Source organism: Corella eumyota, chromosome 2, assembly GCF_963082875.1.
Source record: "Corella eumyota chromosome 2, kaCorEumy4.1, whole genome shotgun sequence".
NCBI lineage: Eukaryota > Metazoa > Chordata > Ascidiacea > Phlebobranchia > Corellidae > Corella > Corella eumyota.
This window is the reverse complement of record NC_137491.1, coordinates 12,269,603-12,296,750: the sequence shown is the minus strand read 5'-3', so window position 1 is coordinate 12,296,750 and position 27,148 is coordinate 12,269,603. Positions and strand designations below refer to the sequence as shown.

Genomic DNA, 27,148 nt, shown 5'->3' with positions numbered 1-27,148 from the left:
TAAGTTTAACCAAACGCTAAAACTGAAAGAGAAATTATGGTTGCGTAACTGTATAAATTCATCCTAGGAATAAAATTGAAAAAGTTATAAAGAAGGCAATACACAAAAATACAAAGACAATCGTGTCTTTAATTTAAAGTAAAGCTTATAATTTCAATTAAATGATAAATACCTGTTATTATGTGAATGTAATTAGATGTTTTGTCTATCCATAAATGGACATAACATAACGGTGTTAGTTCACAAACGTATGTAATTAGTGGTATGTGCTGTAATTATGATAAATGTATATTCGTATGACGATACTGATAATTACACTTAAAAATGAAAAAATGTACAAACCTTAGTTGTGCAAACCATTTTCTAAGGTTAAGATTTGTTTTTAGGTTGTTATGTTTAATAATTTTTACTTTAAAAAAATATATTTTAATTGAGCATAGGAATTTGATTGTTTGAGATGATAGCTTCGCGCACCACTGATTTTCGCTTTGCCAACGATTCCACCCCGCGAACCACTGACGATGGAAAATTTTCTCGTGGAAAATCTTCGTGGAAGTTTTCACTTCGATCGACCCCGAAGGATGAAAAAAAGCAAAACGAAAAAATGAGGTAGGACATGCTTGAATACTTTGCAAAGACAAAAATTGCTAAGTATTTTTAAATTATGTGTACTAGCAGACTAGGGTTTACTGGAAAATATGGGCCTATTAGTGATACTATATATGGATAAGCGAGTATGTGTTTATTTATATAACCAACATTCGCTTTGGTTAATTAATTGGCATCGTCGATGTATAAGTATATAACCTAGAGCCTTAGGTAATAACCAGTCGCTTTCGTTATTAATATATTGAGTTTTCGCTAAACCGTAGCTAGTTGTCAGAGACTAGCAATTTGCGAAATGTTTGTGTACTGTAAGATAATAAAGTTAAGCCATTTTATTAAATGTTTAAGCCACGCTTTAGCATTAACAAAAAACTATCGCTTTTAGTAAACAAAGGTATTCCAGTATTTACGAGTCAATATTAAGTACTTGGAAGGTTTTATTGTTTGCGGAAAGTATATTTGTTGAAGTTGCTATATCGACAGTTTTCTTGACAATTCTATTGTATTAGAGAGCACGCGAATATTGTTTGTACTTTTAAATGCTGAAATAGGTTAGATAGAATGTGGTTAATGTATAAGTAAAAGGATTTTACAACCATATAGCGTAACTTAAAAATTTATGTTTCGCATAACTTATAATACTATAAAAGGTAGCACAATTTAGGAATTCAGGTTTTATTCTTTAAGGAATGGTTAAAGCTATGTAAGTCAATAATAAGCCGCTACTTTATGCATGTTAACTTGATAAACATGTTTTTTAAGTTTATTTTTTCGACAGATTAAAATATTGAATTTAACTCCTAATCATTAGGCGTTGGGCGTTGCTATAAACAAAGCATTTAAGTGGGGCCAATTATTTTGGACACATGTTTACAAATAAGTACTGTTAAAGTGGTAAACTTATAACTGGTAGCTGTGTTGTAGAGCTAGTGTTATAGATAACGTTGTGTTTATGCCCTGTGAAATTTTATTTTAAAATCCAAAAAACGATTGTTTTTATGTTTTTTTAGACGTGTTACAGGAAAGGAAAACAGTATAACTTGCGACCAAAATTCTAAAAACTTGAAATCGAACTCCACGGGCGACAAAAAGGCCGCTACAAAAATGTCAAATAGTTCGACGAAAAACCCTGAAAATGGAAAGGAGGAAGTAGCCAAAAAAGCAAAAACACGATTTCTTGAAAATTTGTACAAGTTTCAAAAGGGCTCAAAGCCCAGTGGATTTGACTCGGCAAGGAATGCGCAGAGCTATAGGTCATACAGAAAGGCACCCTCGTCTATACAGCAACAGCAGAACAGTGGCTTTTCTAATAACTCAGGCAGCTCGTTTAGGCGATCATTTCGGTAAGTTAAGGAATAACATATGTTAGTGGTTCCTGAATAATATATATTTACCTTTGGACTAGTGTAAATAGCACCTAGTATTACATGTTTCGATTTAAATTTGAACAGTATTTAATAATTGTATTTTGTAGGTTTGTGTAATTTATATTTACTTTACCCTTTTTTAATTTGCACTACAAAAAGCACTACAAATATAAAGCCTGGGCAGAAATCGGCAACAGCCTCAGCAGTAGGGCAACCGTTAAGCAACAAGGAATTAGTAGCTGAAAGAATTGCTAAGTTGGAACGCAAGTCGTCAACAGAAGAAAATTCAGTCGCTACCAGTCGACCACGTGACCAAACTAGACGGTAGAAATTCGATTTTTGACTAATGTTGAATTTATTGTTTAGTCATACTCAGAAATAAAATTATGTTTAATTTTTAATCCAAAAGTCCGGAACAAAATTTAAAAAAATAACAAACAACTAAACGATTAATAAGAGTTAAACATTTTTGAATTTTAAAGTAGATTTTATGTTTTATTATAAAGCAAGTCGTACTTTAATTTTCTGTACTTTATACCATGTTTTGAATTAACTTCGATGTAACCCGGTCATTTTACCTATTCAAAAGCGTGGGCAAAATTGCTTACTTATGTAATGACTTAATTAAGTCGACATTTTCTTAATTTTTTTAAACTTTTATTTTCAGTCAAGAAAGTTTGAAAGAGGAAACAGAACAAACTGAAAGAAATTTAGATTTGGAAGAATCGGAAAGTTTTCCAATAAGAGAATCAAGTATATATTAAAATTATTTATACATATTTTTATTTAAGTGTACTTCAAAAAAAGACATAAGGATATTCAAATAAATATTGTATAGCAGTTGTTAACTTAAGAATTTTCAACCAATTAATGTTATTTTTATCTTAAAAAACACATGTTTTCATTAATAAATCATTGTAGTATCATGTTACATAGTTAATTATTTAGTTTATTTTTCTTTTGCATTTTAAAGTAAATTGCAAACCAATACATTTTTTGGAAACTTTTTTCATTGGAAATTTTTTTTAAGGACATACACTGTCTTCTACGTCATCAAGTAGCACGATGACGTCTGAAAGTTCACAACCACGTGTCGCCACGGACAAAAAACAATCCCGAGCCGAGCTAGCGATGGAAAGGCACAAAGAGCGCATGCGCAAAGGCTTGCAGGTGACGCCACCAAGTTCTAAACCGTCGTTTGTCAGCCGGACTTCGTTAACACCAAGCAACAAGTAAGTTTTATTAAACTTAATATTATTTTGGGTAAAAATATAAAAACACAAATATTAAAAAAATGATTTAAAAAATGATTTATATGTTTTATGATAACCGTTAATTCAAATTAAGTTTAAAGTTAAACATGAGTAAACGTGACATAATGTTTAATCAGTCAATAATAAAACCGTATTTAAACAACAACTACAATCATGTATTTCATTATGCAGGTTGCATACGCAAGCAGCTGTTGACAAGGAAAGTAATTTGACACTAAACAGGTACACGTCACAACAGAGTAACTCCGCACTGCCCCACGTAACCGCAAAACCACATCAAAAGAAATCAAATGGTTAGTTGTGATTATTTTGATATAAAGGAGACATAAAATCATTCGGTATAAAGGAGACATAAAATCATTCTAATCTATACTGATTTAAGATAATAATTACGGGTTCGGTGGTATAACTGGCATAGTTTTAATGTAATTGGTTGTAAGATTTTTCATTGGTGTGTAGTAATTAAACCAATTTTTTTTCTTAAATAATTGATGTATATCAATTTCTTGGTATTTCTTTTACAGCTTTTGTTACACATTATACGTTTGGGCATAAATCGCTTGCATTTACATTTTATATAAAACGTCTATAAATATAAACATGTAGTAACAAGTCTTTATGTAAACGCTTTAAAATACGACGCACCTGTGTTCTATACACAAGAGTGTTTGTTAGAAAATCTTAGAATATCTTAAACATACTTAAATTACATATTAACATACCTATATACAAGATAATTTTTTGTTTGTTTTAATTTATAAGATGTTATATAAAATTTTAAATGCCACGTTTATGGCCAAGCATATAGTATTATAAAATCTGGTGTTGCATGTTTGCTTGACTGTGGTGTTGTTGTAACAGACTTTTCTAACTCTTATTTCGACGTGACCAGTCTGACTTCGCCCACCTTTGATTTTATGGATGACTCGCCCTTAAGTGCAGTCATCGAGTCGCTGACACGCGAGCCAACAGGTGCAAATCAGGGGTTGTTTTTAAGCTCAATTGGGGAGGGTCAAATTTTAGCGATATAATTTAAAATATTTTTTTACATAAAGAATTGTATTTAAAACTACTACAAAATTAAATTTAAAATTTAATTAAATTTGGCGTTTATGGTTTATACTTAATTTTTTTTTACAAAGTTTCAATTGAGCTTATTAACAATACTGTAATTTATCATTATAAATGTTGCATGCTTAGCAATTGTTTATGCAAATTCTTAATATAAATAACATTTAAATGTGTATGTTAATGTTGTATATTAACACGATGGTTAAATTATGTTGTAAACATATTTGCCTGGTCGTAGGGTTAAAAACTAAATCTATGTTCAGTAATAACACGTTCAACGATATAATATTGTTTTATAATGCCTGATTTTAAATATTATTTTAGTTTAATTTTTATTAAAATTACAACAATATTGTTTTATGTACAATAGGAAAGTCTAAGAAGTCGTCAAAAGTAAAGAAATCGCCCGTAACTAGCCCGTCATACAAAAGTATAAATATCATAGAGGATAATGTATTTGAACCAGCTGAACTTTCAACTCCTATTAAAACTCCAGGTAAATGTCACAGATTTTATGTCAAAAGATTTATTTACATTTTAAATTTTAATTGCAATGCATATTTTCTACTTCCAAATCCATTTTCAGTTTGCTTGTTTTATTTAAGATTATATTATTATTTACACATTTCTGTGTGTTTACAAAAAAAAAACGCAATTAAAAAATTCAAAAAATCTAATACGATTGTGCACATTATAACACTGTCAATATTCCGTTGGGTCACGTGACTATGACATAATTTGAATGACTATTGACTGCAAAGCTAAGAGGAAAACGTCAAGTGCCATTAGACGAATATATATTGTTCAATTTATTTTTCACTGTCGTGTATAGTTTTACTAGGAATGTTAGTTGGAAATGTAATACTTGTACAAGTTACAGCAATTAAATCAGTGCTTAGGTGTGCTCTGTAAATCAAATTTTTAATACAGATTAATTAAAAGAAGATTTATATAAAGTATTATGACTTTTATGATGATAGCTAATTAGTATTTTTTTAAATTACCTGGAGGAATAAAATAATTGTAATGTTTTTATTGCAGTGTTTTTTAAAATAGATGGATGACTTATAAAAACTGTATAGAAAACGCCCTCTCTATACTTATATTAAGTGCTCTATTTATATCAATAGTGCAACAATTAGTTGTTGTGAACTTGTTATTGTTTTTTTCATGATGCCTATAAATAGATTTGTATTCTTTTTTTTGCAGTCGAATCGAAAGTTCCAACTACGTTCGATGATTCATTGTATCTGACTCCAGCTGGCACAAATCAACAACGCACCACAAACGGAAGTAATAAATTGCAACCAATAAACAAGCCTATTCCTATTGTGTTACCCTCCACACCGGCTACAGAAGCTAAAGTACCGTTATCTGCTTATTACACTCCTTCGGAGGTACCAAAAAAGACCGCTACTTTACCCGAAGTTTTTGATTTGAAAATTGATGATAAAAATATAAAAAGAAGCGCACGTAAAAGCAAAGTTGATCTTGACAAGACAAAAGGCAAAGCTGATTCACAAAAACTTGGAACTTCATCTGAGAAAACTTATCCAAGTTTATCTAAGCGTTCGACTGAGATAGAATCCAACATTAATTACAGCGCCGAGGAGGCGATCGACACATTTCGTCGTCTTTCAGAAGAAATAGATACTATAAAAACTCGCGGATTTCGTCAGAGTTTAGTCGACACTCCAGAAAAGGCCGATTCAAAATCCGCAGCAAAAGTCTCTGATACTCTACCAAGCGTATTAGAAATAGAAAGCGAGGTGATTCAAATTAAAACCCCTAAACAACCTGGTTTTGAATATAGCGAGTTGTACAGAAAGCGAAAGAGCGAGTCAGAAGACAAGCCGAAAAATAAAAGTGACAATTTGGCTAGTGAAAAACTTTTTACCTTGAAAAACAAAGCTAATCACGTTCTCCCCGGCTCCATATCACAACAAAATAACATATCAGCCAAATCAGGAAGTTTCGGTCCCGGAAGTGCGTCACAAGCAAACGCTAAAAACGAGAGAGGGGAGGAGAGAGGCAAAAAAGGCAGCTTGAGCAATTCTTTTCGCCTGCCAAGCAACGATTATGATACAGTGTTTACTGTAAGCTCAGCAGACGACCAAAATAACAAAGAAAGTCGTTTTTCACGAAGCAAAAGCGAAAGCAACGACAAATTAGATAATTCGACCAGAAATTCAGATAACAAATTTGTAAGGCCTCCCAATAAAAAATCGATACCAGACAAAACCGAAATTAAGGCTGAAGACAACAATACAGCAATCAAAACCAATATTCCAGCATCTCAAGAAGCTAGACTAACGACAAACAAAAAAATGTCAGTCTCCGTAAGAGGTTCTTTCCGACAAATGACTCTAGAAGAGAAACGCAGAAGACTTCGAATCGCTGCACAGAAATATGCGAACGACAGCTCGACAGACGACAACGAATCAGTCTTATCTGAGGGAAGCAGTAGCGACAGTGACGTAGATTCGTCATGGTTGGACGCCCCGGTTAGTCTTAGGCTATTTTTTAATTTTAAATTAATAACTAAACAATTATGCAGAACACTAAATTAAACATTTTTTAAAAATATTTTTGCTTTGATTCATTTATCTTGCTTAAACAATAAACATATGGGAAAACCCAACTGTAATAAAAGGTCATTAATAATTAAGGAAGTTTGTGTATGTGTATGCCACAGTTTAAAATATTAAAACATTACTCCATTGTATTTTAAAGGCTTACGAAAATATTACCAACCAATATTACTTTAATTTCGTGAACAATCTCCGAGTAATTTAAATAGTTTTTGTTTAGCTTTTGATTTATTCATATTTTAATTAACCCTTTAACTGTCAGGACAACGCATGAACGCAAAGTAGTTCATAATTTTATCACATGCTATCGTAAAACAGTTAAAACAAAAATAATGCACCATTTAACGCTTTTTAAAAAGGGTCGCTATAACACCAATTAGCCGATAACTTTTAAATTGAAATAGCACGGCGTTAAGCTTTGTATTACAACCTAATTAGCTTAAATTAAGCGCTTTTTAGCTGTACTAAATTGTTACTGGTATTAAGTCACATTACTTTTATAATGAACAAATGTATATTTATTGCGTCATTTTGTTCAATGAACTGTGGCGAATTACAGTGCTATAGGAAGTCGTTTGCATTGACATTTAGTCAAGTTTTTAAATACCGTTTCAATTTCCCATCAACAAAGCGTTTCTTAAATTGAAACTTAAAAACTTATATTTGATAAAAGTAAAGAGGGTCTAAAAAATGTGATTTACAAAACACGTTTATTATGCCTCATTAGTCATACTTCCTTTCTAATTTTAATATCCAGACCTAATAATTTACACTAGCTAACTAAACGCCGTCTGAGTAAAAACATTAGTCAAGTTACTATGAAAAAATGACAAGTTATAATTTATCATTATTATTATGCTAAATTTTATTCTAAAATAAATATTTTTTTTATTAAATTTTATACATTTTTATTGATCAAATTTTACCTTTGTTGTGCTTTAGTATTTTAAAAATTTCATGTTTATTTTAGGATAAAGACGTCAAGCCAAAGTCTTATGCTCCTGCTAAAACTGTGTCCAATATTAATGACAAGAAAGCTTTGGATCATTCTTCTCAGAACGGTTTAAAAACCCAAAATACTTCGGGAAATAACTCAAAGGCTGTCGACATCGGAGACATGAAGTCCATGTGGGAAACCAAGCTCGAAGAAAAAGTGAATTACTCTCAAGCTCCGGAGGATTTGGGGGTTATCACAAAGAAAATATCGGAGAGGAAAGTCGAGAGGTCTCCGTCTCCAGAAGTCCTCAAGGAGCCAAGCTTAGAACGAAAGGAGAGTGTTAAGGTTGGATCTATGCTCTCGATGTGGGAAAATCGAAAGGCAAAACAACAAACAGCTTATGACGCAAACGAGGACGACGCCTTACAAGAAGCTAGAATGGGAAGGTTGCAAGGTGCCAAGGCGTTGTTTGAGAACATGGGGAAGTCCGGTTCGTCTAGTAACGGAGTGGAAGAGCGTAATAACAAGGCTAGCACGAATGGACAACATACACCGCCTAGATCTGGAGCTATCAACCAAACCAAGAGCATTTTCGAGAACCTAAACCGTTCCCAGTCGTTGCGGCCTACTCCCTCGCCAAGAAAATCTACTGAGCTTAAAGCAAGTGTGTCGGTTGCTGAGCACGACGTCACTCCTATTAAGCGTGAAGCCATAGCAACCAAGGTAACGCGATCAGCAGTGAGGCGTCCCTCTAGTGTTTATTCTTCGTCAGAGTATGACAGCGAAGAGGCAACGTTGTCTTCAGAATCGTCGTCTGATGACGAACAAGAAACAACAAAGGTTACAAATGCAAAGTCGATGTGGGAAAGAAGGTTAAGTCAAACTTCTAACAGCGAAAAAACAACGGCAAAACCGTAAGTTTGCTTTTATATTCTTATGATTTGTCTTAACTAACTCTGTATACAACAAGACTGTGGTTTGTGTGTTATAATTTTTTTACTAACCCAATATTAAAATTTTAAAAGGTCACTGGAAAGTTTGCTCAAATCGGATTCTCAAGCTGGTGATGACATCAGCGCTAGTGACGTCAGCAATGCCAGTATTAACGATGTCAAGAACGCCTGGGAGGAAAAAGTCAGCAAAAGGTAGATAGCGTAGTTTTACTTCTTGTTTGCATGACAAAAAAGATTATTTAGAACAGTCAGTCAGTAGTCTGTCCGTGTCCGCCTGTGTCAGTTGTTTTGTCTGTATGTCCGTTTGCGTTTTACAAACCGGTTACCACATCGTTTTGTTTGTATTTTTATTGTGGAGATTTAAAATTAGATTGTGTTTAGTTGTGGTTTTTATTTGTTTAGAAACAATAAGTTTGTTCTTGGATTATATTTAAAGATAACTGTAAAACTAAGATTTGTAAAATTGTTAGTTCGGTGTCATTCACTGTCTTGTAAGCATCACATTTGCCATTTATACGTTATGTTATCTTCCTATCGTGCTACTCTAACGCGTTCTATGACGTAACAGGACATAAAACTCGTGGCAATGACGTCATGGAATTTTTGGCATAATGAGCCCTGCCAAAGCACGAAGTCAATAAATTTAACAGCAATAAAGGTTACGGGTATACCTTTTAAATTAGTTTTGTCTACAACTAATTACTGAAGAAAATTTTAAGTTTCTGTTCTATATACTTGCTGTATTGTTTGTTTATTAACGTTTTACCGTTACTGATATCCTGTTTATAATTTATCTTCATGCTTTGGCCATATTCTGTTAAAATAATAAACCCACTGTATTATTTTTTTATTCACTTAATATCAGAATATAAAAAAGGATCATAATTTTTATAAATTTGAGGGTTTATGACAATTCTATGTGCGCAAGTGTTTTAATTTGACATCTAATCCTTTATGCTGTCTGTGCAATGTTTTAGTTTTTATATAATGTGTCTTGGTATTTATCTTCTAATTTATTTGTTGTACATTTGTAGATGTATTTAATTTCCGATTTACCATATTTTAAATATTAATTTCGAGCTAAGCAAAATTCTTCTAGATTGAATTGCGATTTTTATTGTTTAATATCTAATATATGTTTTACACAAGCAATTATTTTAGTATGCACATTAGGTTAACACAAATTTAAAAATTGGCGAGTTGAACTGCCTGTATGATATTATCTTACTTTCACTAAATTGCTAATTTCGTTTTCTATCATCCTATGTTTTATTTCTTCTTTCACTATTTTGTATGCAGATTGTTCTACATTTATGCAGTATAAGACTACTCCAATCTTTTTGTATTGTGTAGTATACGACTTCACTTGATTCCAGTTTGTACATATCTGAATTTAATAACGCTTACTGTTTAACTCTTGATTGCTAAGCTAATAAATATGCCAAGCAGATTGGTCTAAAATGCGACTGTTTAGGTTAAAAATTTTAAAAAGAAAGACAGTTCATAGGTTAAATCATTTTACTTTTGATTTTAAATAGTAGTTAAACATTACTTGTGTATTTTTTATATTTTTATTCGCTCTACAAAAGGCTTTTTTGAAAAGTCGTGGGTGTTTGTTTTTTTGTGCTCGCTCGTCAGTTGGTGCTATAGAGCATAATTTTTTAAATTTTTTAGTCATTTTTTTGTAATTTGTGCAATGGTTGCATTTTACATAATGTAACCTTGCAATAATATATTTTTTTACACAACATAAAATATTTGTGTTAAAATGATTTAGAAAAATGGTAAATTTTACTCTAAATTAATTTATTTGAAAATAAATGATTGTACATTTAATAGACCTTTGTATTTAAAACAAGCCTTTGTTAGTTTTTAAATATGTAGCATTACTGAAAGTTGCCATATCAAATTAAATTTTGTGAATATAATAGATTTAAGTATTGTGTAACCTGATTTATGTACCTCACGTAATGGAGTCAATTGTTTAAATGTTTGTTTGATGTTAAATAGTTTTCAACCATAATCGATGTCAGCTTGTTAGTCATGTGTTTATAGTAGGCTTTTTGTAGTAGCATTTGACTATTATTATAAACGCAAAATATTAATAAAAACTGTATAAAATTTTAAGAATTTATTTATATTGTATTATAAACGTTAGCTAGTAGGCTAAGCATTTTTCTGTTTTTAATTTTTAATTTAAAACAGTAATTATTGGGATTTTTGTAGTATTTTTTAAATAATTGTAACATGAATAATAAAAAATAGTTACAGTTTATTTGGAATCATTTTGTCTTTGGTAATAAGATGTTTGTTTATTACACCTTAAAATATTACGTTTCCTTTTGGCTTTTAGCACTTGGTTTTATAGCTTTTAAATAAATGTACACTCTTATTTGAATGGCTTTCTCCATTTCCGTTTCTTATTGACTTATATCTATTAGTAGTAGCGTGTCTGTAAATTAGAAAATGCTTTTAAATATTGCAAGGTACAAATATGTCTTAACAGGGTAGCTGTAATGGCCTATACCAGCCTAATTTTTTGTTTATTACAATTTTTGAGCAATTTTAGTTTTGTTTAAAAATGGCAGGCTTATAAATTTCGCGTTTGACTTGATATTGTTTGTAATATTTGTTTGCTCTTACTTAGTTTGTTTAAAGGGGGCGTTTACGGCTTTCTGTAACTTGAAAGCTTTTTGTCATCATAAATTGGATCATTAACTTTAGTATTCGGTCTAGTGTACTCAATGTATTGTTTATGGGACAGAATATATAGATACATGTTAGAAGTATAACGTTGAATGGATAACATTATTACAGAACGTGTTCAGTATATACAAAAAAAATAAAGACTTTTTTAAATTTAAAATATTTGTAAAAAGTTTTATTTCTAAAAAAGCTGTCGATTATTTATAATATTAGCCTATTTTTTAATTAAGTCATGTGTGATTTGGCTGCTAGAACAGTGTCAAATACAAACTGTGGGTAAGTTTACTTATATATAACTTCAAAAACATAATTTAGATTATAAATAGTAACATTTTTCACTTTTTGTTATAAATTCTTTTTTTTCATTGATTTAGGTCACGTGACATGGAAGTTAACCAAAGTGGTCACTATGGAGACAATCATGAAACTAGAGAAGTTGAAGAAAAGATTGAGTCGGAAGTACCCGTGACGTCACACTATTCAAAAAGTCCCAAAATACAAAGAAAAAGTACTGGAAAATCCACAATTCAAGTAAATACAAATCACTATTTTCTTAATGATTTAAAAATTAATTCAGATTGAATTAAATTAAACAATATTATTTTCCACAATTAACAAACAACGTTTAATATTTAACAAGTTTTTAACTTTTTTAGAGCAAAATTTCGGCGCGTAAGAAGCGTGGGCGACGAAGCATGACACAGCCGATCACAGGCGAGGACGTGAACTCAGCCAAGGAACTAATTCTGGAACAAAAGTGAGTACATGAAAAAATTTCATTTTTTTTACAAAATATAGGTAGTAAGCGTGATAAAAATGCTATTAAGGTTCAAATGTATGCATTTTGTTATTGATAGTGTTTAAAATATGCGGTTTTAAGCTTGTTGTTGTTATATTGTCGCAATATTTTTTGATTAATATTAATTGCTGGTCCTTGGAGGCTTTTCTATTTTTACACAACTATAAATTACTAGAGGACGAAGAAGTGTAAAACAGTTGCTGGCCATTGAAATAGTTATAACCAGTTTCTAAATGTGTGCATGCAGTTTTTAAAAACAGAGTCGTTCAAAGATGCCTTGCCAGTTTATTGCAGTAGCGTTGCTATCCTAATTTTGCAATTTAAGATAACAAGATGACACATTATCACGTGTTCAGTTTCTGGTTTATTTATGACGTCATAAAAGAGGATACGCTAAACTAGGTTGCCTCTATTTAGGCTGCGCTTGGTAAAACGTCGTTGCCATTGTGTGATTAATTTAGTTCACAATCTATCTCAAAAAGATATAAACATATATTTGTGCAACGAGCCAGTTTACATGCAGTAGTTTAACCGTGTCAGTTACGTTCTGGTACATGGAGACTTTATAGTTAAATAAAATTTAGATTTTTGTTTTTATTTCGTTACATCTGTCAAACCAAGTGAAAGGGTTATTTAAGTGAATTTCAAAGCGCGTGAATGTCTATCTGAAGCATGTGTTTGCATGGTATTGAATAAGCGTAACACAACGTCGTATCAATTACCTCTAATTGTAGAAACCTTTTGTGCAATCACGTACTGTGACAGGATAAACAATAAGGCTGTAATTCAGCTTCGTCGCTTGTTAAGGGTTGTGGTATATTTGTGCTGGCCTTGAGCTAAACTATGTAAGCCAAAAGTAGCTTAATTAGCGGATGGAAACCATGTGAAATTTAATGCATGTACAAAAATCTCAAGTATTTTGGTACAAGCTAAATTTTAGTGTAGTAGTGTGTGTTATTTTAGCTTTATTTACAAATACTAGCTCGTATTAAGGCTGAAAAGAGAATATTATTGCACAAAATTTTGTAAAATATTAAACGACACTTTAGAGTTAGTCAAGTATTATTATCGTTTGATTGCTCTCTAGTAGCCATAATATTTAAAAAATATTGTTGAATACCCGGATTTAAAGGCTTAGCAAAGCAAGAGCTTCCTAACGCCTATTCGCGCAAAACGCTACAAGACAACATGATACTCTAACTACCTTACAGCGCGCAAGAACGTTTTTTTAAATGTTGTGTTATTTAAAAAAAAGTGTTGCTATTGGTTTAGACGTTGTTATGTTTCAAGTCTGTCTATCCAAACGCTTTCTCCATGCACTTCATAGTAATAAGTTGACCACCTAATCGTTGCCTATTTTTAAAGTACCCTTTAAAAACAAATTTGTTTGAATTTTAAAACGTGTCTGTATTTAAATGGTGCAATGCATTTTAAAAATAAACACGATGCATGTCAAAAGGCAACGTTGGAATGACCTATGTGTCAACCTTTTTTAAGTAGGTTTTACTTTTTTCGGTTACCTGTTAAAAAGTACGGTGACAGCAAATACTTGAAAACTCGTTAGCTCGAAACGTCAGATTGTGGTTAAGGTAATTCGAAATGACTCACAAAGGTTAGAAGTAATTTGGGTTAATAATATTCCAATGTATTACCTCAAATACGTTTTTAAAGTTATAGATTTAGACAAGATTAGGAAAACTATAATTTAATATTCTTTGAAACGCTTTGTAAAATAACATGTTTAGATTGCTTAAATGGGATTGTAACTAGTTTAGGATTTTGTGTAGTAAGCTATTATTCTTTAATCAAAGTGTCACAAAGTGTTTGTATAGTTAGTTAAGTTGGATAGTTTAACAAAGACGTATTACAAAAACATAAATAGCCGTTTAGCTTATCGGACAAGGCGTAATTTATTGACATATTGTACATTAAAACTATATTTATAGGTCACAAGGTTTTGTTGACATTAGTTGACTTTGTAATTTTTGCTTTACCAGTTAAAAATTCTGGTGTTATAAATTCACTTTAAAAGCCTGAAAAATTATTTTCACAGGTTTTTAATTAACTTTACCCGCAATACCAAAAACACAAATCCAGCCTGCTTAAAATATTTACCCAAGCTTAACTTCTCAATTAAATTTTCCGTAACTAATCTTTTGTTATCTCAAGTTTCGCTGCGGAAAGTTGATATACCTAACGTTGTGGGTTTAGCTTTAAATTTAGTTCAAGCAATTACCTACTGATTTAGCACCTACGCATCGTGGTGCTACTATTTGCCAACTACTGATTTAGCAAATTTGATTTTAAATAGGTATTGTTATTTTGTGGAATAAATTACTTGAGTTATATGTGTAGTCAGGGGGGATTATTTCATTATGAGAATTATGTTGTAGAAGTAGTTTGTAAAAAGAACAACGAAAAACCGGTTTGTGGTACAAAGTCGTAATTTAAAATAAAATATTCCAAAAAACACTATAATTAAATGACGTTATATTTTTACTAAGTTCTATTTAAAAAACGACACACTAAGTATAATATATTTTTTCTTTAAAAAAGTTAAAAACTTGAAAGTTAATTTCTTTATTGTTTACCTAAATAAGGAAGTTGCAAACTTCATAATCAAATTGAAAATGTTTGGAATGTTAGTAATGCTATCAACACAATAACAGTTCCGACCTAATCTTTCGTTGCAATCTGAGGTCAACGGCATTTAAATTAAACTTTAGTAACCATAAGCATTATTACCTCTAACTTTGAAAGTCAATTGTTTTTACACAATTGTCGTATTTGCGGTTAGAAAGCGCGCGTAATTTTAGATATAAATCAGTCGCGCAGCTATTGAAGTATGTTTTGTTAGTCAGCAAATAAGCTGCGATAACGAATATAACGACTGAGATATCATCTTTAACTTAAATTGTCACAGGAAGTAGTCAAAATGGGAAATTTCACATTTAAATAACAAAAGATAATTGGATTGCTGCTATGTAACTTTAGACAGGCTAATAAAGTGGCCAATAAAAGACAGTTAGAATTGATAGTTCGTTTTTGTTAGTAAATTTAAGCGTTTTATTATGTTAACTCCTATGAATCTTGTTGCTTTAAAATTTACTACAAAGATTAATTATTAACGCGGCAGTTTGACCTTGTTAAACACTGATTACTTACAAATTAAGGTGCGCCACTCTTTGTAATCTTCTTACAAGATTTAAAAATGGACAACTGATTGTTGTGGCGCTATGGCGTATGACTGGTGTCTGGATGTTGTTTATTCGTGACATGCCTACCTGTATTCACACAATCATACATGGAAATTAACGAAATTGCAACAATTAGTTAGTAAATAGGCTTATTACAGAAAGCCATGCAGCCTGCGTTTAAAGTCAAGTTGTCTGTTATTGTAGAATGATATGACAAAGGTTGTTGTGCGTTATTTTGGATGGGTTTGCTATAAATTGTAAGGGCCATCTTATTAGCACTTGACATCATTCAAATACTCCTTTCCTTAATGATTAGTTGAATTAATGGACAAGTTAGGTTTTTATTGTTAAGACAGGTTTGCTAATATTAAGCAGGTAGTGCAATGCATTTTTTACTACTTTATTGACTAAACCAACGTTAATGTATTTTTCAGTTTTTAATTTTTATAAAAATTTATTAGCTTTTAAAACTATCATGTTGACGTCATTTTTCGTTCATCTCTTTCTTGAATAATTAACGACAAACAAAACAAAGTAAGTGTTATGGAAAAAGGCGAATAAATTATTAAAATTAAAGTAAACGTTACAAAACTGTAGATTCGAAAATATTTCAACAATTTGTTATTTTGAAATACTGTTCATGGCATGCATAAGTGTAAAGATGTTTCAAGATTTTATAAGGTAGAAATTAAATTTATAAATTTAAAGTTGAAAATGTGATCTACTGTGATTCTATAGCATTATAGTGAAACAATCCGTGTATTAAAAGTTATAAGACTAATTCCACGTGTTAGGGGTTAGAAATTAACACACGTCGCACAGTAATGTTATTTAGTTTTAAAAAACGCACGCTTTGATGGTACTAAGTAAACTTACTTGACAAATTGGGTTTTACTAGACAATATATACGTTGTTTAATATAATCTGTTAATTATTAATTTTTATGCGATTATTTAAAGTAAAAACATTATTTTTCGATATGTAAAGTTTTACTGGAATAGCATTGTTTTTAAGTATTTTTCTAGTTATATAAATTTTAAGATTTTAATGTTGTCCGTTTTAATTTTTGATTTGTTTATTTACTTGTAATTTATCAATTTCAGAACACCTGACGACCAAGAAAGTGAGAAAAAGAAGGAAGAAGGTTCTGACGAAGAAGAAGTACCTCTCTCGTTTTCCGAACGACTTACTTTTTTTAACAAGTTGTGTAGACAGGTTCCAGTTTCACCAGTTAAACGTAAGCCAAACTAACATTTAATGCTAATAACATTTACCTAACTTGTTATATTTATATAATTTACATCCAACTTGAAAAAACACTTAACTGAAAACATTGTATATTGGTTTGTTAAACTGTTTTTAATATTGTCTGATTTATTAACCGATTGATTTTTGGCATACCGGTTTTTAACAAAATTAGCGTCTTACCAAAAACTTGTTTTACTACCACGTAGGTTTTCCCACGAGGTCACGTGGTTCGAATAAGCGTTTCAACACGCAACCTGTGGACGTCAACGAAGTACACGAAGCCAAGTTAAAGTTTGGAGAAGTCATTGATAGAAATAAGGTGAAAATTACGCCTTTGAGTAAAAAAATCGCATATTTTAAATTAAATTGTAGTAAAATGTAAACTAGTTACGAACTATTTTATTAAGTTTAAATTTAACTTAAGCGTTATTTAAATTAAATCTAAGCTGCTCATTATTGTTTATTCTTTGATTAAAATAATGAGGATTCATCTAAATCACTTGTAATTAAGCTAATCTCCAAAACGTAGTTTAAGCCAGCTATATTTTTTTTTTATTTTTTTAGCAAAATTTGAACGTAATATTATGTTAATATTTTGTATACAGTTCTTTGACGAATCTTCTAAACCACCAACTATAAAAACAACTGATTCTAGTCCAAAAAAATCAACGACCAAGACCGGTGATTTACCTCCAGTAAACCGACCAACTCGTTTATCTGTGAACTCAAGTGATCTCTCGCGATCGAATTCGCAGAGTAGTGAAGAGGAAAGTAAGAAAAGTCTTCCTAAAGATTCGATTTCATCAAGTAAGGATTCGGAAAAGGAGGAACCAAGAAAAATTGGAAAACTTTCACCATCGTTGCTGAAGTAAGATAGTTAATTTCTGATGTTCAAAAGGATAGTATTAACCACCGTAAATAATCAGTTTCTTAAAAATTTTCTAACTGAGTTTTTTATTTTTTAACTATGTTTTGCATCTATGTAAAAACTAGTAAGCTTTGACACTATGTCAGTCTACAAAAGTGAAACGTTGTAAAATAAAAATATATTCTAAACACTCATTTACGTTTATTGTTTAGTTTTAATTTTCCTGAAGCAAATCAAAAATCGGCAAAACCAAAAACGCCACCATCGCCCCGAAGAAAATTGCGCTCACCGAGCCCTCTTGCGGAAGAAAAAGAAAACAATTGCGAGAGTGACGATTCAAGTGAAATGGGAAAGCACCGCGAAACTGTGATTAAATCGACTGGCTCTATTCAAGATAGGTGAAAAATGAATCTTTAATTTATGTTGTTTTTTTATTTAAATATTGAAGGTTTTGTTGTTTTTTTATTGTTTTTATTTTTTTATGTTTTAATTATTGTTTCATTTGTTATTGTTGGTGTTGGTCTTTGTTTTTTCCTGTATTTTAATAAATTGTACTATTAAAAATTGTGCACAATATTTTATTTTACGTACAACTTAAATTAAGGGTCGGTTCATATATTTAAATTTAATAACTAAAAACTTTGCGTTGTTTAGGTTACGAAAACTTAACAACAATAATGAAGGTTGGAAGAAAAATGTAAACGCGGAATCTAAACCAATCAAATCCACTCTTGGAGATCGAGTTAATAAACTAAAAGAAAATGGAGAAAAATGGAAGGTAAGAAAAACCCCATGTCAAAAAAAGTTGTACTCCATTTTCCAAAATATTTTTAGTGTCTTCATAAACGTAATCAAATGAATATTAACTAATTTGTATTTGCTTTTAATTAATTTGATTTAGTTAAATTTATGTGATCAGTTTATTATGTTATTTTAAATGTATTTTTTATTTAAAAAAAGTGGCAGTTTCTTTAAGTAGCGTAAGGTTATTTGTAAGTAAAGCTAAGCGTAATACCCTTTAAAACTAAAATAGTTTTAGTACAATTACTCAGGTCGGCTTTTCTTTAAATATATCTAACATTAGAATTTTAATATAAATTTAGGAGGATAAAACTGATACGAACGACTTGTCTAAAATCCGGAATTCTTCAGTTGGTAAAGCAAATATCAGCGATCGGTTAAATTCGATATTGGCAAATTCGACCACATGGAAAACTAAAACCGGAAAGCAAAACGACGCAGAACAATTTACAGTTCAGGGAAAAAGATCTAAGAGAGGTAAAGGGGAAAATTAAAAAAAACTATACTAGTTAAACTATATAACAATTTTTAATACAAAAGTAATGCTTTTTAAAATAATTTTAAGTTATTTTAAGACTAAATAAAAACTCTATTTTAAAAAACTTTGACCAAATCTGAACAAATTTTGTTTTAAAAATAATTTAATGTTTTTAAATTTTTAAGAGGGCGGAAAAATGCTTCCTATTCTTTCCTCTCCCTCTCTTAAACGAAGGGTACTTCCGGTTTTACCTACCAAAGCCGAGGCGGTTACGGTTGATGACGTCACAGAAGAACAGGAGGGTCATGGACTCTCGAAATTATCAGAAGTTTTGAAATTATCACAAAAAGGATTGGAACGCGATGTTGTTAAGGTCAAAGATATGTTTTTTAAATTTTGTTTTTCAATAGTATAACAATTTTTTAGTTATTAAAATTATTGGGGTTAACTATAATATATTATTTAACATTTTGAATATATTTTTGAGTCTTCATTACACAAGTTATAAAGTGTATGCTTAACCTAAAAAAATGGAATTCAGCAGACCTTTTATAGGCCTATAAAATATATAAAACTGCCGTTTGTGGTGCGCGGGGAAATTATAACAGGCCAATATTAGATAAGAGTTGTGACCATATTATGATAGTTACGAGTTGTGACCATATTACAAAAATTTGATTTCCGACCGTAGGGCGGGCTATCGCTTGACATTAATAATTATTAAATAACTGTTTTAAAAGTATTTTGTAACTGGTTATTATATTATTTAAGTAGCAAAGGTAAAATTATTAAAAAACTCGAATTAGCTGTTTATTAGGAATGCTTCACAAATTAAATGTATTAATTTAAACAATTTAGAACGTCGAAAATGGAACAACAGTCGTCCCTGAAATGGTGGACGACGACTTTAAGAATTTTTTTACAGCAACCACAATTAACATTGAACACATTCAAGTAACTAACGAGAACGGGAATGTAAATGAAGAAGACAGTCCAGTAGCGGATACAGACCCAACCACGTGGTTTCAAGATAACGAGATTGAAATGGTAATTTTAAAGTTTTGTTTTGATGTGTTTTACGGCCTTTTATTTGTCCTTAAAACCGAAGTTTGTTTGACAGAATGGATATTTTTTAATAAATAGGAATCTCGAAAAAGGACATCTAACTAAAATTGGGTTTCAATTTTTTTAAATTAAAAGGCCTTTTTCAAGAAAGGATAGGGGTTAGGAGATTAATAGAAAATATCTTAGTGTCGGTAAAAAAACGTTTTTATATTTTTTCGGTCAAAGAATTTTGCTTATAGTTTTCGGTCAGAGGCTCATTCGGTTTTGTATGTATTTAGAATTATTACTCTTCAAACTCTTATTCCTAACCAGTTGCCTTTCATAACTTATATTTTGATGTTGCTTTAGGCAAACCCTTGTTTAACTGATCTCGGTCACTTGAAAGCTGGAGTCCAACGTCAATCAACAAGAAGAAAGCGAAGTCGCAATCCTGTAAAAGCTCTTGCTGCAAGAGAAGATGTTAAAGTAAATAAGTTAAAAAAATACTTGGAAACTAATTTTTTTGTTAACCGTACTGTTTTATGTATTATTATTTAATAAAAAAATTTTAATGTTTTTTTTTTAATTTTTAATATTTTTTAAAACTATTAAAAATTTTGCAAAGTACTTTTTCTGCAACATTTGATTTTGTTATCTGATATTTTAGGATTCTTACACTGAGCACAGGTCCAATGTGGGTACATTAGAACAGCAAAGAATGGCCACCAGATTCGGAGGCAGTAATTTTACTTCAGCCGCTTTAGCTGGACTAGCTACCAAAGCTGATTTTAGCAAGGTATAAATATATTTTGCAATATTATTTATATCGTACCTGCGTGTGTTTATGTAAGTCGTAAACATTTTTTGTTCTATTTTTAGGTTAGCCTAAGAAATACTAAAAAGACACAAGCTTTTAGTGCAAGTGATTTGCAGCCCTGGCAGAGCAAAATGCTGTTAAGGTATTGGACTCTTTATATTTTACCTATTAGGTTATTATATAATGATACCGTTTTACTAAAAACTGCGTTTTTGTTGTTAGGGCAAAAGGAAGACGAAAAATCCAAACCCGTTTGGTGGAGCCATCGAGCAAATCTCTAAACAGTGGAGATGCCTTTCTACTTATTTTGCCAAACAGTTTGTTCGCTTGGTTTGGTGAATTTTGTAATATTATCGAAAAGGCCAAAATACAGGTAAATATCCTACGTCTTGTCTATGTTATTTAAATGTGTATTCTTATTGTGATCTGGGTATTTTGAAATTTTTAAATGCCAGTATGTTATTTCGTTCTACAATAAAGAATTACAATTAATTATTTTTGCACTTGATAAACTAATTTGCACATTATTAAACATTAGTGATTCGTTATAAAATTTGATTTAAATAATCAAATGTTAGTTAGAACACGTTGGGTAAATAATACTGAGTAAAATTAATAGATTTATTCAAATATCAACTAAAATTTTGTATTTTTATTAGGAAATAGCTGATTACATTATCCATCAAGGTGACATGGGATCAAAAGCAACAAGCCTTACTACATTTCAAGAAAATGTTTCTTCTTCAAGCATAACCAAAGAGTTTTGGGAACATCTAAATGGAAAGTTAGTTTTTTTACCTATTAAACTTAAATAAAAATATTAATTGCTAAGCAAAATAATTTAGGTTCTAGTTAGGTTAGTTAGTAAAAAATTCCGTTTTTTTAATATTTTTTTGAAATTTTTTTTATTTTTGTTTTTTATTTTTAATAATTAATTTATTTTTAAAGGACTGAATTCACGCCATCAGGTGGCTGCGAAGAGGACGAGTTATTCGAGGCAAACGCGCAGGCGACCGCGAAAACTTACAAAATGATCGACTCCAAACTTGTACCAGACGAACAATCTTGGGGAAAACTCCCTACTATGGGAATGCTTGAAACTAACGACACTTATGTGTTTGATTTTGGGGCTGAAATGTACATTTGGCAAGGAAAAGAGGTAATTTTTTTTGAAATCAATAATTGTTTATAATCTACGTCAGAATTCATTATTTGTACTAGATAAAAAATAAATTAACCTTGAAATTGTGTTTTATTAGTAACCCGCAAATCGATAAGCTATAATTTGACGTAGTAAAATTAATTTCTCCTGGCACTCTTTTTTCAAGGACAAACTTTTATTTTGTGTAAATAAACAAAGTGTTCAAGGTCTTCTAATGTTTGGCAAATTGATTTTTAGGTTTCGTTTGAAAACCGACAACTTGCTGTCAAAATGGCACGTGCTTTATGGGATCAAGGTTACGATTATACCGAGGCAGGCTTTTGCCCATTTGTGTCCACAACAGAAATGACAACTAATCTTAAAGGGCCGAGACCGTCGTGGGGATTATTTGCAAGGTGAAGTAAAAATAATTTTAAAATTTTATTTAAAAAAAATTGCCTTTTTTTTAAGTTAAATATATAATTTTTTATTTTAAACAGTTGTGCACTTGAAATATATTGCTTAAGAGCGATTTGCAATAAAAATTAATTTTTTTGGAAAATGTGCTTTATTTATTGAAAACCGTTTTAATATCAATTCTTAATCCGGGTTTTAGAAGTTTAAAAAAATATTTAAAACAATTTCAGAGTAAACGAAAATCTTGAGACCGCTTTGCTTCAAGAAAAATTTGAAGATTGGTCGAATATCCACAGAGAAATAGGAGAAAGAGAACAAGCGTTAAGGGAAACTTCAAGAGGCGATGTAGCAAGCGAAATGAACTTAAAAGTAAAATTTTTGGTTTTCTGAATTCGTTGCATTTTTTGTTGCTATTAAATTTTGCTAACTTTACATTTTTTAAACCTTATTTTTAGGGTGGTTAACTGTCATTTTTGATGCAAAGCTACTGATGTGATTGTAACAATTACTCTGTCATACATTTACTAAGCTTTAAAAACTGTATTATTTGAATATTTTCTAGTAACAAAAGTTATTTTAGGCTTCCATCAAACCTGACTTAACAGCTTGTGATGTTCATAAAATGAAAAAGGAAAAAGCTGAAGCTGTTCCACTTAAACTTGAAGGTATTACCTCACCTACTACTATTTAAATATAATATTTTTTCTGTATTTAATTTAGTATATTCTTTACTCTTAAATTAAAAATGTAATAAAATATAGGTCACAGCATTTTAAGAGGTCATGGTCATATGTACGATAGCGACGGGCGTGGCTTAACGGTAGTGACGTCATCGGTTCAAACCTGGCATGCCACTGATAAGGAGAAGAAGTTGTTGGAAGACAGCGACGTCCAGGGCGTGTTTTACAGGTATGTTGTATTGCAAAATATAAATGTATTTTTAAGGACTTGGAATAAAATAGGTGTATGTTATTATACTTCCATGTTTCGTAATATGTAAAGTTTATCATAAATAAAATACCAGCCTAAAACAGTTTTCATTTAACACTTTTTTATTACACATTGTTTTATAACAGAGGGGAGACATATGTTGTTCAATGGAAATATATTGTTTCAAGTACTGGCAAATGGTCGGCAGCTAAATCTACCGAAAATTTAAAGAAAACCGAAGCAAAGGGAAGAGAGAGGGTAGCTTATTTCTTATGGGCTGGAAGTGATTCGACAATTAACGAAAAAGGAGCATCTGCGATTATGGCAACTGAAATTGATAAAGAAGGAGCACAGGTATAATATGCTTTTTCTGTAATGTATATTAACTTTTATTGTCCAATAAATGTGTTTTTTATGTGTATTAGGATGTTTTTTAAATAAATTAAGAGTACAAAATAGCTGCTTCTATATTTATTTATTTATTAAAAAAAATATTTATATGTCGGCTGTGTTTTTTATTTAACTAAAAACACAACTTTAATGTTTTATTGAATGTTCATAAATAGAATCCTGACTATCTTTTTCTTTATGTTTTTAGATTGTTATGTGTCATGGCAAAGACCCACCTGCGTTAAGACAATGTTTTAATGGTTCAATGATTGTCATTGATGGAAAACAAGATAACAGGGAAGGCTTCTACAGGTAAACTATCAAGTTTTATTCATAATAACCATTGTTAAATATGAGTCACCTTACAGTCCTTTATCACTGTTCTTTTTTTGTTCTTTAGATAATATTTGTAATACAGTAATTGTAGACTGTAAGATAGCTCATATATGTATTTAAATGGTTATATAATAAGGTAATGATGTTATTGGTTTTGTAGTTGGAAATTGTACAGTGTAAGTGGTGATTACGCTGAAGAAACAACATTATATCAGGTACGGCTACGCTTAAATTATTTTTAAATAAAAAATTAAAATTTTAGAATATTTAAAATTAAACTGTTTTATTTAAACTAGGTACCTTGTGATGCCCAATCCCTGCGCTCGAAAGCATCATTTATAGCTTTAAATGGAAGACTTGCTAAGGTGATTGTATGGCATGGATGTAAATCTACAAAACTACAACGCGAACTAGCAGAAAATGCAGGCAAAAAGGTATGTTGATTTTATTAGTTAAATTTTATGTTAACAAAATATGTTTTATATAATAAAGTATTAAGAAAATGTTATTATTTTTTAATTTAATAAAATTTAGTAACAATTTAGTTTAATTTTTTTCAAAAACAGTTGCAAGAAAGAAAGCAGCTTTGTATGGGTTTTCGTAGGCGTTGTGGTTCCGTGGATTTAAGTATTTGCGTGGAGGGAGAAGAAAATAGCGATTTTCTTGAAGGTAATTTACAAAAATCGTAATTCAGAGAATAAGATATATGTATTCACCTAACCGTAAATAGTTAAGCCTTTTAAAATGCATTTTATGCTATTTTAATGATATATCGCATTCTTATTGACTGAATTTTGTGTAGGTTTTGGTCGGGTTAGGCGAACGAAGTACTTAAGTCTTGTTGAGAATTTCTCTGAAGCTTCAGAAATTCAAACTAGGGCGTGGCATCTATCGCCCTCTGGCGACAAATTTGTTGCTCGTGAGCTCCACCCAGTGTCTCAATACGAAAACGACGACGGAGATGTGCTGCCTGGAGTTTATCCCCTTTTACAAGTGCAACTTCACGATCTTCCAAAGCCAGGTTAAACGATGTTAAAATATTTTAATATGAATTTGATCTCTTTTGTAATTATTTTAAATCTTAAGATATAAAATATTTGTTTCTTTTAATTTCTAATCCGTTTAATAATATATTTTTACAAAAATTTTTCTATAAATTTGGTCCTGTTTTATAACCCTATATCTAACTGCCTTAATTTGTTGTTACAGCTTTGGTGTTACTTGAAAATGAACACTGTGTTTATATCTGGCAAGGCAATGCAGAACCTGATATGAAAGGTTCAGCAAAACGACAACTTGACATTAATAAAAGACTTTCTATGGAAACGGCTATAAAATATTGTAAAGGTAAAGCAAGTTTATATAAGTATACTTTAACAATGTAGGTTATATTTAGGTTTAAAACAAATGATTCATTTGTTTTTGCTGTTCTAAGTTTATCAAGCATAACTTGTATTATAGAGTACCGTGAAGAGTGTACGCCTATGTTTATTTATCAAAACCACGAACCTCTTGAATTCACAAACTCGTTTTTTATTTGGAAATTGCCCAAGCAGAAAATCTCCTTCGATGAAAAGGTAATAGCGAGTAACTATATTGTAAAACTTGAAAATTTGTCTAATTAGAGGGAAAACTTCATAAATTTGTTTTCAAACTAACATCTTTAAAAAATTTTTTTATATATAATTTGTAGAAAAAAATGTTATTAAAATTTTTATTTTAGCGTTCTAAAAAGCCGACCCCAATACCGAAAATTCTCGAAACTTTGAGCCGGTTAATTTACACGTTAGATGAACTAAGAGCAACACCTTTACCCGAAGGCGTGGATCCTAACCATTTGGAAACCTATTTATCAGCCGAAGACTTTGAGAAATTATTTGAAATGAAAAAAGAACAATTTTATGAACTACCGCCTTGGAAGCAAAACAATTTAAGAAAAGAAAAAAATTTATTTTAATAAATTATTTTTTTTGAAGAGAGGGATGAGGGGGTTAAGTTGTTACCCCTGCTGTGTTACTTTTTAAATTGACTTACATATTTATATTTAGAATGTAGAAGTGCTAATATCCGAAGTTGTTTTATATACTTTTGTCGATTCTTAATAATTAATTTTGTGCATTAAAAGAATATTGTTTTTTTGCCAAGCTGTAAATTAAACTTGACTTTTTGTTTAATTTAAACATCTCACTGTCGATAAAAATTAGGAAAATCAGCACTGTCTTTTTATACCTTGTCAAATATGTTACTTATGGGTTAACTGTATTGTTTACTTAGACGGTGTCTACAAAATTACGTTAATCTAAAACCGGTATCTTAATTTTTGAACTTAGGTTTAAATTAATATATTTTTTCTTTGCTTTTTTATCAATTACTATGTCGACAAATCCTGTTATTAAGTTTTTTGGTCGTTTTTTCGAAAAACATCATATACGTCAGAGTGTTACATTTTAATTGCCTTTCTGCGCGACATTGTTTGCACATCGATATATTCAAGTACAAAAATTGCATTCTGTAAGACTTGTTTGTTTCTTAAAGCTAAAATATAGGCCAGCAAGGAAATCAATAACTTTTACCAAGATAAAACTTTAACCCACAGATAATAATTATAAGCATATACCATGTATTAACATTGGTTTGTAATTTTATAAAGCAACTAATATAATAAACAAACAAAATTCCAACGGATTTAAAAAAATGGGTTTAGCTTCTTTTGAAGCAACCGCCGTCTTATTTAAATATTTCTAATAAACTAATTTCGGGATTATTTGAGCAATTTTCATGATTTGAAAAGATTTAAGTATTCTAATGAAAGATAGTTATATAATAACAACGTTTAGGTCTTAAATATGTACTAAATTTGAGAAATTTTATAAAAAAAACTTTCATTTTTAATTTTAGTGTTTTTCCTGGTTCTATATAACATAAAAGGCATTTCATTGTTTTTGTGGCTCCAAAAATATATATTAAAATATTTTCGAAAAGGAAAAGTTTTTAATCTCGCAGAAACTTGGGTTAAGTATCATTCAAAACAACCTACACAATGGGGAGGCACTTTTCGAAGAACTCAAGTAGTAGTCTTAATTTTTTTTTTGCGTATCGCGTATATGTATTATAGCATGTAGGGAGAAAAATGATAGAACTTCTAACTTATATTCACTTGTATGATAGAACTTCTAA

At 30.6% G+C, this 27,148-nt stretch overlaps 1 protein-coding gene across 2 annotated transcripts; it reads left to right on the top strand.

The window, feature by feature from the left end:
- The first annotated feature begins 429 nt into the window (after window positions 1-429).
- On the top strand, window positions 430-26,486 carry LOC145741330 (uncharacterized). Of its 2 annotated transcripts, XM_082558903.1 has the most exons (40): window positions 430-609; window positions 1,617-1,949; window positions 2,133-2,297; window positions 2,641-2,726; window positions 3,004-3,205; window positions 3,419-3,540; window positions 4,109-4,219; window positions 4,689-4,814; window positions 5,528-6,822; window positions 7,880-8,760; window positions 8,872-8,991; window positions 11,880-12,036; window positions 12,162-12,262; window positions 16,605-16,738; window positions 16,956-17,068; window positions 17,355-17,617; window positions 17,830-18,015; window positions 18,272-18,395; window positions 18,721-18,895; window positions 19,082-19,269; window positions 19,755-19,943; window positions 20,310-20,426; window positions 20,608-20,736; window positions 20,820-20,899; window positions 20,980-21,130; window positions 21,417-21,541; window positions 21,706-21,916; window positions 22,157-22,314; window positions 22,546-22,684; window positions 22,896-22,980; window positions 23,077-23,224; window positions 23,392-23,599; window positions 23,844-23,947; window positions 24,132-24,186; window positions 24,268-24,405; window positions 24,538-24,640; window positions 24,774-24,992; window positions 25,181-25,318; window positions 25,433-25,548; window positions 25,695-26,486. In XM_082558903.1, exons 1-40 carry the CDS (start codon window positions 458-460, stop codon window positions 25,926-25,928), a joined length of 7,881 nt encoding a protein of 2,626 aa, XP_082415029.1. In that variant the 5' UTR covers window positions 430-457; the 3' UTR covers window positions 25,929-26,486. The 2 variants fall into 2 exon arrangements, with proteins under 2 accessions (XP_082415029.1, XP_082415030.1); XM_082558904.1 differs by lacking the exon at window positions 4,109-4,219.
- Window positions 26,487-27,148: the final 662 nt, after the last annotated feature.